This window comes from Limulus polyphemus, unplaced genomic scaffold (assembly GCF_000517525.1).
Source record: "Limulus polyphemus unplaced genomic scaffold, Limulus_polyphemus-2.1.2 Scaffold105, whole genome shotgun sequence".
Classification (NCBI taxonomy): Eukaryota; Metazoa; Arthropoda; class Merostomata; order Xiphosura; family Limulidae; genus Limulus; species Limulus polyphemus.
The window spans coordinates 48,925-61,548 of NW_013665715.1; the positions used below are offsets into that span (position 1 = coordinate 48,925).

General features: G+C 32.4%; 1 protein-coding gene across 1 annotated transcript in view; it reads left to right on the forward strand.

Annotated features, from left to right (window-relative positions):
- The first annotated feature begins 1,187 nt into the window (after window positions 1-1,187).
- The window catches only part of LOC106470416 (protein phosphatase 1 regulatory subunit 12C-like), a 116,779-nt gene continuing 105,342 nt past the window's right edge, over window positions 1,188-12,624 (forward strand). The window contains exon 1 of the mRNA XM_022399954.1: window positions 1,188-1,507. Coding sequence (XP_022255662.1) covers window positions 1,253-1,507 — 255 coding nt within the window. The 5' untranslated portion in view covers window positions 1,188-1,252. The remainder of the gene's footprint in view (window positions 1,508-12,624) is intronic.

The following is a 12,624-nucleotide window of genomic DNA, read 5'->3' on the forward strand; positions in this document are numbered from 1 at the left end:
CACATGACTTCCGCTGTCGTAACAATATTGTAATTCTCTTTGAAAATCTAACTTACTTACATAATATCAGCGGTTTTTACCTTTCACAGTTTGGAGTAGATTGTGTAGATTCTAAATATAAAGCCCTATTTGAAAATGTTATGATTGCAAGCTCAGAGGGCGACAAAATGTGGAACTTTGCAGGAGGTGAATACTTTTGCAAGGCACTGTACTTTAGCTTTGTTATTACAGCATACAGGTGGTTGTTCACTATCTATGGTAACAAATTGCATATCCAATCACTTTGACTTTGGCCATCCCCGTTGTCTGTTACTGAACAAATTAAAAGCCTTATCTTCTCGATGCAGTGCAATTCGGTTGAATTGTGGTGCTTTGGAATTGCAAGTGAAATTTTAAATTGACCCCTTCTGAAAGAGTTACATTATAAAACTTTACTGCAAGAAGTTCCCATATTCAGCTAGTAAAAGAGGATTCAAAGCATGAAAACTGAACGTTTCAAAGAGACATTTATGGCATTAAACCATATCAGTAAAGCAATGGAAGGTTTGATTTTAACTGGGAAAACAACAAATAAATAAGAAAACAGATTATTTCACGACCAGCTGTCACTTGCACTTAGCGATTAATGAAGAAAGATAAACCGGAAGCAACCCAAACATATAGCAGTACACTACAAATAAAGTAGAAAACTAATTTCGAACTATGTTTAGTGTAAAAGATACGGATTGTTTCTCTTCAGAATACACACATATATATATATACATGTTGGTACTACCTTAGCTTTCAAACAGGAGTCATATTAAGACAAACTTAGAAAAATTTAGCTTTTGTACACTCATAAAAATTAGTATAAAATAAGCGGACGTATAGCTTCAGCTACTCCTGTGAAGGGTTGAAAATCGGTTAGAATTTTGCACTTATTCTTATAAAACTAAAATATCGATAAAACAAAAACAAGTGCAACAATAAAATATAATACGGAACTTCACTCAAAGCGAATACAATTTTTCCTTGTTATAACACTACAATCATACTGATTATTGATTATATAATCTTGCTTTCATTATAATTAATTTCGTAAATTCATGGTAACCTTATTATAAACACCAAAATTCATCCACAAGCTTTGTATAAATATTTCGTACAATCTTCCGCTGCCACCTATCGCTTGTTTTCTTAAATAAACTAGGGTATCGAGAGATAGGGAGGGGAGGGCATGTGAATCAACCCGAGGTCTAAGGGAGTGTTCGAAATGCCGATGGAAACTCGCTCTAATAGTGCTCTCTTTAAGAGAGCTGAACAGTTGAAAAGATGGGAAGATTCGGATACTAATAAAGAATCAGTTGTATCAAAAAGAAATAATGGACTTGGAAAGATAAAATTCACAGATGGTTGCGTGTTCCTTGCTGCTTGTGCTTCTGGTGACACAGAAGAGGTTGAGCGTCTGCTTGAGAAAGGTGCAGATATCAATACTGCCAATGTCGATGGTCTTACCGCTTTACACCAGGTATATTATCTTTGAAAATATTCGGGCATTTATCAGTATCAGTATAAAACGTAAGCAACTACAAACATTTATGTGATTTATTGTGATTAAACAAAATACATGTTTCTCTTGAGCTTTTCTTTTTCAACGATAGGTTAACCCTAACTAACTACAGTACGACAGGATCGTACTCGTAAAATCAGTGATACGACTCACAAGAGTCATATTCATAACTGTTGGAAGGACTTTCAGTTCACCACACACAGTCGTATTCATCGCAGCTTTGAGACAGGGCCAAATATCATAATGATAATATTCAAACTTAAATAAAATTTGAGTTGTAGGGAAAAATATGGAGCGAAAAAGAAATTCACAGTGTTTGAAACATAGCACATGAATTGATGAAATTAGAGTTTATATTCATATTTTTAAAAGTTGGACATAAAGAAAATAAAAAAAGGATAAATATTCCATTCTATTAGTAGTACTATTAAAATTTACAAAATGAAAATTTTCAGGAGTTTTTTTGTGTTTTCAAATTAGTACATTCTTATTGTGTTAAAAGTTGTCTTATCACATTTTGGTTTATGAATTGTGCATATTTTAGTTTTAAGCATTTAGTATTATTACCATAAATTAACATTTATTCATATCATATGGTACTGAGATATTTGTGAATGAAAATATCACACCAATCTTCTTAATGGTTTGATGAAGTTGTGTTTTTGATGAGTGTAATAAAAATATATATTAAGTTAATTGTTATATTATTTGTGTTGATGTGATTTACAGTGTATGATCATATGATTAATATTCACAGTAAACCAAGCCATCTATATATTTTAAGGATGTAAAGTTGTGTTGAGACTTTTGCAAGTCATGATTTTAAGATGAAGTTGAAATGGTTTGAAAGACATGCTGCTTTTGATAGCATGGTAAAACATGTGGTTAGAATTGGGGCAAGTTTTATTTTTAGTGAGTATTAGTTTTTTATTGCACAAACCATTGTAGTAAAATAAGTTTTTTGATAAAAAACACTATTTTTTCTCTATAGTTGTTGAAAATTTATTATATAATGATAGAAATAAGTAAAAATAGTCATGTGGGTTATGTACCTAGGCCCAAAAATAATGTTATTGAAATATATTCTGGTGTAAATAAAAATATTTTATTAGCCATTACATAGTTCACTGTAATCTGTAGTAATATTTGCTAACTTGGAATTCAGAGTTTTTAAGTAATATAAAACAAATCTTTGTACAATTATGAATTTTGTGTTTGTAGTTGTTTTTTATAAAATCATGTCCTTATTATTAGAGCTCTTCAGAAAAAAAAAAGCATGGTCTACCTTCTAATTAATCTTCATTACAAGAAGTACCCAGAATGTAGATAATCACCTTTTATTTCTATCACAGTTTAGTGGATGTTTTATTATATCAAATTAATAACCATTTTTAGGTGACTATGTGACACTTGGAAATTCTATAGAAACTACGATCTTGTAATATATATGAAATTTAACTATCAGAAGTTATTATATTGCCTAATAACTGATCCTCACATAATAAGGTATAATAACTACATAAGTTAAAGTTGGGAGAAGTTGTAATGTTACTTAACTGTTTTATACATCTGTGGTTGATATTGAATCGTTTTAAACTTTACAGTTTGTAAAAGACAGCACCTTGATAACTGAAAAATTGAGGTATTGCACTTACATTTATATCATAGGCTAAACTCTTTGCATTGTAACAAACTGTGTACAGAGTTGGGAAAAGATGTAATGAATAAAATATATTTGCTACTCTACAATTTTTTTTGAAGCATAAATTTGTTGGCTTAGTTAGAGCATTATTAAAAGACTTGGAATATTATTCAAACAGTTTTTGAAGTTTTTGTGCTCTCTTCATGGAATAGCTGATCATTTAACACACACAAAATTGACCATTTGGTTCTTTAAGACTTTCCTTGTACACCTACTCATGTGAAAAGTAAAACAATTTCAGGAAGTCTTCATTTCCTCTCTTAATATCCTCTAAAGTGCTGGTCTCTACTAATGCATAAATCAATCACCATGTTAGAAGAATAAAATTATCAGTATTAACTGAAGTGTAGCATGTCTTTTCCAAATCTTGAACATGTGTTCTTTTGTCCTGTTAACTACAGAATATAATACTAAAGAATAAGAGGTTTTATCTTATTGTTCTTCTTGATAATCTTGTAAGCTTCAATATGATCATTTCTTACTCTTTTTTTTTTTGTCTCAAGAGAAAATAAGTTAAAAGATAATTCCTGTAAGAAAACTCTTCTAACCCATGGATTATCCTAGTAGCCCTCCTCTGAACCTTTTCCAATAAGTCGGTATCCTTTTTTAAGTAAGAAGGCAAAAACTGTACATAATATTCCATGTGATGCCCAATTAGTGATTTGTATAGAGAGATAATTACCTATTTCGACTTAATGGGATATTATTAACTTTTTTATATTTTATCAGAACTGAAACTAAGCTTAAACAGTCTTAAAGATTTTCGATATCTATTAGTATGTTCTTAAGAACATTTTCATACATTTGATTGATAGAAAATATGATGCATAGAAGTATCTAATACTTAATTACCGTCATTATTAGGTGAAGCTCAACTGTCTACTGTGATGGTTGTCATTTTTTCCTAAACAGACAAAATATTTTACTTTTACTGTTTATATTTTAAGACAAATGGTCTATCTATTAATTTTTATTAAACTATTTCTGATAAAAAGGAATATCAAAAACTACTTGTACATTGTTTAAAGTTATTACACATTTAAGTCACAAATTAATTTCTGTAATAATTGTTGCATATAGAAAATAGTGCCTTTTTAATAATTTGTGTCATTTAAATACTTAGTATAAATGTAAAATAGAAGTTTTTAACAGTTACAAGTGACTAAAACATCCATTAAGAGCCATTCTTGGATGTAATTGTTTTGTTATTCATGGGGTTAGAGAGGTTACTTGTTGTAATATGACTTTTATTATTCTAAACTTGTTAATAAAATTCATATATGTATATATATATATATATATATATATATATATATGTTTCTCTTACTCAAACTTATTAGTTATTATTTATATAGTGTTACAAAAGATACAAGATTAAAAAATAATTTTCTTCCATAAGAAATACATGTGTATGATAAATTTCAAACTTTAAGATTAAAGATCCTTTTCTTACTGAGTGGTTCTATATATTTGTAAAAAAATGTGGTTAATAATAAGTAATGTCTATTAAAGATCTTGATATCCAACTTAATATCCTAGCTACTAAATGTTACCCATAACACGAATTACTTGAAACAGCTTGTACCATTTTTACTGACACATTTTTCTTGAAAATCCTAAGTAATTGAAATGTTTTAGGTCTTTTGTATGTAAAAAAAAACTAGCAAAGCTGAGATTGTCAAATTATACAGCAGTGATTTATGTTACACATGTGTATTTTGGTATTCATTTTTTTATTTTTATTATATTGTGATACAATAGTATTTTACATTACTAACAAGCTTCTTTCCCCTAGCCTTGGTGAGAATTGTAGTTGTAGAAAAGAATTTAATTTTCCAAGTTTTTAGTACAGCTTCTTAATAGTGGCACATCAGCATTTTAATAAGATTCAGAAATTTACTGTTATATTCTCATAGGGATTTGTGTGTGACGATTAAAAATAAAACTATAATAATGTGTAAAGGTATAAATACTAAATGTGAAAGCATTACATCAGCCCATAATTTAGCACTGTTGTATTGGGCTTGTTTAGTTACGATTTCCGTATGTAGAATTCCCGTCTATAGCTAAAGTATATTAATTTAAATTCGGATATTTTAGCAATTGGACAGTTTCTTTGTAACTATTTGCGTGTTATTCTTCGAACTTATGTATTTATTTTTTTTTCTCTTAAGTATTGTAATAGAAAATGTTCTGATACAACGTGGAAACATTCATAAATGAATTGCGTAATTTACTGCACATGCTAAATGCATGTTTATTTATATATTATTTTCTACATCGACAAGAATAAATTACGCCGAGACTTTTATATAATGTTCAGTTATCTGTTCAAGCTATAGCTTTGTAAGATTGCTGTGTAACAGTTTCTTGTTTAGATACGAACAAATGTGACTACAGATACTTGCGTGACAGAGAGAAACAAATGTAGCTTAATATTTCATAAAGTAATATCCCATTATTTATTGGGTTTATTTAAATGCTTATGGTAGCAATTTCCTTTATTTGTTCTATCTTGTTTGTTTTAAATGCAGAATTGCAAAGTATGTTATCTGCGCTGTTCCCTCCGCGGGAAACTGAACCCCGAATTTCCGTGTTTTAAGCCACTAAACTTACCGCTGAGTGCTGGGGGAACCCTATAATTCTAAATAACTATACATTGTATATCAGGATAGTTTTCCCAGCCGAGGTTGAAATTACTAAACATTCTAGTCTGACCATTTCACAGTAAATATATATATATATAGTGGTTTGTTTAATATACATGTATAGTATTGAATATGGCTAGAAATTTAGTCCAAAAAAACAAGTATCCTGCTACGTGACACCCACAAAAACATACTTTTTACATTTGATGTCACTAGTTCGTCACAGTTATGACAGAAGTGTAAGAAAATAATTTTAACAATAACTTTTAAACTTCATATGTTCGTGTAATAATTAACCCTTCAACTGCGGTTGACATCATATGATGTTAGCGTAGGCGACTGCGGTTGACACCATATGATGCAAGTATTTTACGCGCAACATTTTGAATGGTCCGCCGCAAAAGTTCGCGAATCTTTGCGCATGGGATGGTAGGCAGATTTACACATTCCGCAAACGAAACATTAAAAGTAGCTTTACAGTTGATAGAGACAACGTCAAAGGAGTCATCGGTGGAGAGAAAAACGTGAACATTTGTTCAAAAAGGTATAATACAAAGGATTAAGTCGTATTTAAATTATTTTAAATATGCAAATCAGCAAGTTACCTGACAGCCACAGCCAATATAAAAAGTCGCGGTGGAACGGGATGTTGACATTGGTCGGCGTTTTGTAGGTAGTGTAATACCATCGAAAATTGATCGCTTTTAGGAAGGGTATGTAACAGCCTTTCCGACGCAATACATTCATTCAATCAGATCATAAAGATGTGTTCAGATTGGGATATCCATTAATGACATTGGAAAACAAAAGAATATGGACCAACTTGGCCATTAGGACGATACAGAACGATTTATGTAACAAGTCGTACCCTAGCCATGGTAAGAAAATTGCGGCATTTTGTAACAAGTGAAAATCCACGTTAAATAGAGCGGTTTCAAATGCTCTCTTCATGCACCAGGCAACAGTATAAAACGTAATAAAGAAGGATCTCCATCTGGAAAAGCGACACAGGTCACTTGTAAATAAGTTGCTTCGACGACATACCCAGGATAGGAAGACCAACTGTATAAACCTGGATGAACGGTACTTAACTGGGGGAAAATGGCAGTACATGGTGATACTTGACAAAGTGTGTGTATACCTTAATAAATTGTAGCAAGGCTCGTGCAATTTTACACCGATCAGTGGAGTAAAATATTTCCAAAATAGTATGCGGCATGTTGCAAAACCTTTCAGGGGGATTCGTGATCATTGTTGGATTGTATGCCAGGGGCAATTTAAGGATTAGGATAGTGGATACAAAGATCAAGATGCACTCTATTTACTATTAGATCAATGTCTGTGCCCTTTGTGCCACACATAAATACTAGTTTTGTACGGAAACGGGTTCCTCAAAGTATAGGTAAAGCTTCAAGTCATCCCTCCCGTTCAATCATCGCATACCTTAAGCAACTGGAGAAGGAAATAAGTATTCGTGTTATTCCATACGAAGACAACTATTTAAATTGAGGGTTTTTGTACGATGGAACTGTTGAAACAGGTGCTGAAAAACCCCGTCCTAGTATACTAGATGGACTGTGGAAAGTCTCCTCTGGAAGGGATGGTGTACTTTGGACTGTTTTTACTAGTTTAAGTGAATGCTAAAACAAGCATTACTTCGGAGGCTCTTGCTCTGAAGACATCAGAAATCTGTCCTCTTCTGTTTTTTCTTTCTTTCAAAGTATGTTAGATCCTTCCTTGAAGACATGGTATCCGAAATTAAGGTAGAGTAGGAATAGCTACTATTTGAATGCACACATGTTTTAGGCACCTGGGAATGAGGTTGCATGCGATTTGCATGTTCAATTTACAGGCTTGGCTATTTATTGGAAGTGGTTCAAGTTTTTATCAAAACAAGCGGGTGCTTCCATGGCTTACTGTCAAATCTCTATACATTTTCAACAGGAATGAGATGTACTCAGTTTATATAGAAATGGACAGGATTTCTTGTTATGATTTTAAAACAACTGTTTTGCTGTATATATACAACGAAATTTAAGTTTCACTGGCTTCGGATTGTTTCTCCTCGAAATTTTCGTGTCTTAAGCATGTTCTTTTTTGTACTGAACCAATAACTTTTGCAGAGTTTTAACTGAAAAAAAAATTAGGCAGTGAAACTCGAATACAACACATAATCTGTAAGTTTGTTTTGTTGAATTTTGCGCAAAGCTATTCGAGGGCTATCTGCGCTAGCTGTCCCTAATTTTGAAGTGATAGACTAGAGGAAAGGCAGCTATTCAACACCACCCCCCGCCAACTCTTAAACTACTCTTTACCAACGAAGGAGCGAGCATGTTCGACGTCGCGTAGATTGCGAGTTAATAATCTGTAAGTACTTAACGGTGAAGGTATGGCGACTTGCTATGGAAGTTAGTATTAATTAGTAGCCTATCATACTACGTAAGTGTAATTATTAATTAATAACTACTTTTTAATAACTAGTTAGTAATTAGTGTCTAGTTCTCAAATATTATTTACTAGTTAAAGATGATTGTATAGACTACTAAACATGACAACGGAAACATGCTACAGAATGAATTGTTTTAATGGTAAAGCTTTTATGTCTTACGAATATGTATGTACGTGGTTGTGTATGTTAATAAAATACATGAGCTATTTTGGAAATAATAATTTCATAGTTATTATATATTTTCAGTATATCGCTGCACGCGACTGCACACGATAAAAGTGATAAGGAAGCGTATTAGGTTATTTGCATTGTAACGAAACCACTGAAAAAAATGCCGGGCTCATTAAGCTTTCAGGCATAACTAATCGCTCATTAATAGGCTTTAAATCAGAAGGTCAAATTTTAGTACTTTATTATTCAAGTGTTGTTTTCCTCTAGTTTCTAAGTCGTTATAATAACCCAATAGTGGTTTATGATGAGTATAAAAAGCGATAGATACACAGGTGCTTTGTTTTTATGCCATTACATACAACTGGAGTCTCAGACGTGGCAGATCACCATTAGACTAGATGACACCTTATACTTTTTTTCTTCCTTTTTTTAAATTAGACTTCTTGTATACAAAATAATTAGTGAACAGAGGGATTGATTCCAGCTCAGACTGAAAGAACACTTAAGTTATGATAAACAGAGATCTGCTTACATGAGCTATTCATACCAAAAGTTGCAAGTATATATTCGGTATGTTAACAGTGTCTTCAAGTGGATGAATACAGCTGGTGATTCAACCATCTCTTTATCACTGACTCACAAACTACCGCTTTATACTTCTGACTTTTTTTAGAGAGGTTTTTTCAGGTCTGTTCGTTATCTGTTGCTATTAGTGACTATTGTTGAAAGCAGTAAGTCTGCAATAGAAACTTGCTTTAACAATTCTGTAGTTTACTTTCAATTAAATGAATATATACATTAATATTGCCATTTTCGATTAAATTAACAAGGTACTTAACACTCAAGATAACATCTCTCCCCCCCCCCCCTGGTGGCTCAGCAGTAAGCTTGACGGCTTATAACATTAAAACTGGGGATTCGATTTCTGCAATGGGGACAGCGAAGGATAGCCCGTGGTGCAACTTTGCGCTTAAAACAATATTTTATATGATAATCTTAGTGTTGTATAATCAAAATAAGACTTCATAAGATAATTTTGAATATTTACAAATATTTATTTTTTAATTTATGAGTTTTGTACTATCAATACAAGATATATATATGAATAAATTAGACTTTTAGAGAAAAATCACCTTTTAAAAAATGTGGTAGTAATTTATCTACTTGGCGACGTTTTGAGCAAACGCTCATTTTCAAGCCAGAAACAAGCCTGTCGGTTAAAAAAAGGGTAATTGTCATTAATCGACAGACTTGTTTCTGGCTTGAAAAAAGAGCGTTTGCTCAAAACGTTGCCCAGTAAATAAATTACTACCATAGTTTTTAAAGGTAATATTTATCTAAAAGTCTAATTTCTTTATCACTTTCGCATTTTCCTACTTATATATATATGAATATTTGGAATTATGTGTGTGTTTTATTTTTTCTAAAATTCGCCTATTTTAACTAAATTACTATAAAATTATAGAACAGATTTTTTGTTATCGTATTGTGTTGGGTTCCAGTCTTTCAACCACTGAAATTACACACAATGAGCTATTTTGATTGATTGCTTGCTTTGAACCTACGATACTCTAATAAATTCACTTAAGAAATAAACACGTTTCCGAAGACGAGCACTACCCCACTTTTTTGGAACAAGTTTCAGAGTTTACTTTATGGATAGAGGTCAGTTGATTTTCTGTAGGACGTGTGATAAAGCATAAGTGCATCATTCAATAAAACCACTATGGTTTTGACCTAAAGAACTGTGTACTCTGCAGGAATTAAACATTCTGAATTTACCTTTACATTCATTGAAAGACTAATTGGTTTGTGCAATGAGTCAACCCGCAATTTCAATCTAGGTATGTAACAGTAATGGCAGGAAGGTCTAGAGAATTACTCATTATTACCACCAGTAAATCTGTAAGATATGCAATAATGGTAAGAAGTTCTAGAGCATTACTCGTTATTAACACCTGTAAATCTACAAGATATGCAATAATGGCAAGAAGTTCTGGAGCATTACTCGTTATTAACACCTGTAAATCTACAAGATATGCAATAATGGTAAGAAATTCTAGAGCATTACTCGTTATTAACACCTGTAAATCTATAAGATATGCAATAATGGCAAGAAGTTCTAGAGCATTACTGGTTATTAACACCTGTAAATCTACAAGATATGCAATAATGGCAAGAAGTTCTAGATCATTACTCGTTATTAACACCTGTAAATCTACAAGATATGCAATAATGGCAAGAAGTTCTAGAGCATTACTCGTTATTAACACCTTTAAATCTACAGGATATGTAGATCTTTTTCAATAATAGTTGGAAGTACTAGATATATTTTCTTGGTGGACACCGACAGATTAAGTAGTTACCAAAACATGTAAACCAATAAGAAATACCGCTCTTTGTCAATAATATAGTTGGAGTTACTGGAGAAATTACTTTTTTATTTTAATGAACACAAACAGGTTAAATAATTTGAACAACGTGCAAACCCATAGGACATGTAGGTCTGTTAGAGTAACCGTACGCGTAAGCAGCAGTATAGTTTTTCAACCACCTTGCCAGTCTTTGTGATTTCACAAAAACAAACCAATAAACAAAACAAAAAAAAACTGACTGAGTATTCACATGTAAATTTTAATGGTTTTTCGTTATATATCCTGACAGTTTAGGAAGCAGCGAGCCGGCCTCTGTTATCGAAAAAGTAGAGAAACGCTGGTATAAAGCTCATAATGACTATACATACACTTTTGCTCAACATGTAAATCCATAAGTTTCGACATGACTGTTGTGGTTGTGGCAGGCAGAACTAGAACACTTTTCGTTATCACTACCGAATAACTACATACTTCATATGCTGATCTGTAACTCATATTACATTTGCAACAGTTATAACAGAGTAAGAATTACTGAAGCATTTCTCGTTAAGACTACTGCGAGACTGCATATTTTCTACAACATATAAACTCGGAACTCGTGTCGATGAGGGCGTTGCTCCGGTTTGGCTCTTCTTGTGGTTTGGAGCCCATTGCTTCCCTAACCACGGTTTCTATGTTGACTTGCACTCATCTTACAAGCTCTGGTGAGCGAGGTTTTCGGTTTCCATGTAGAATATTCAAAGCTTCTTCATTTGAAGTGTTCTATTTTTTGACTTAACAAAACTTGATCCGTGACAGTATTATACTATCGAGTCCCCCGGGGTGTCAGCGGTAAGTTTACAGACTTACAACACTAAAATCTGGGGGTCGATTTCCCGCGGTGAACAGAGTGCAGGTAGCCTATTTGTGTAGCTTTGAACTAATAAAACAATGAACAATATACACCTGGTTTCGAATGCCGGGAATTCACTCTGAACCAAATACAGTATGTATGTAATATGCTAGATATGTCGCCCATGGGAGCATGGCTCGCATCTGCGACGATAAGTTACTGTATTAGCATACGTGTATCGTTCTTATAACCTGCATTAATCCTCTGTAATAGTACAGTATAAAGTAGTGGATCATTTCAGGTTATGACCACCTACAGATTACACAAATTGTACAACATGTAAATCATGAAGGCCTGTTGCATAATGATAAGGAGTTCCAGTTAACAGTGTAGTATTTCCATATCTATAGGCGGAAATGAGCAAGTTTTGCCTATAGTTAATAGATATTTTGGATATGGGACGGGTGCTTACTTTTTTGTGTTGTAATTCTGTGACTCCTTATTAAGTGTTCAATTACTCAGTCTTGTCTGTTAGCGTTAGAAACGATGAATTCATGACTAATTATGACTATTTTTTAATACAACATATACCATAGTATATGATTTTCATGCTGTTTTTTTATATTAAAAGTGTTTGTTTGGTTGATTAACTCTTTAGACAGTGTAATTGATTATTTCAAACAAATAATGATTACATGAACAGTGACATTTACTTCAAAAATAATATATGACCAGAAATTTAAATAATAAATAACACTAATACATTTCTTATAGCAACATGCAGAATAGGAATAATCTTCCATAACGACCATTGCTGTGACGTTGACATGTTTCCAAATTGTTATTGTATTTAAGATATCAAATTTTGTTGATCAGTGAAATATATCAATATATTTTA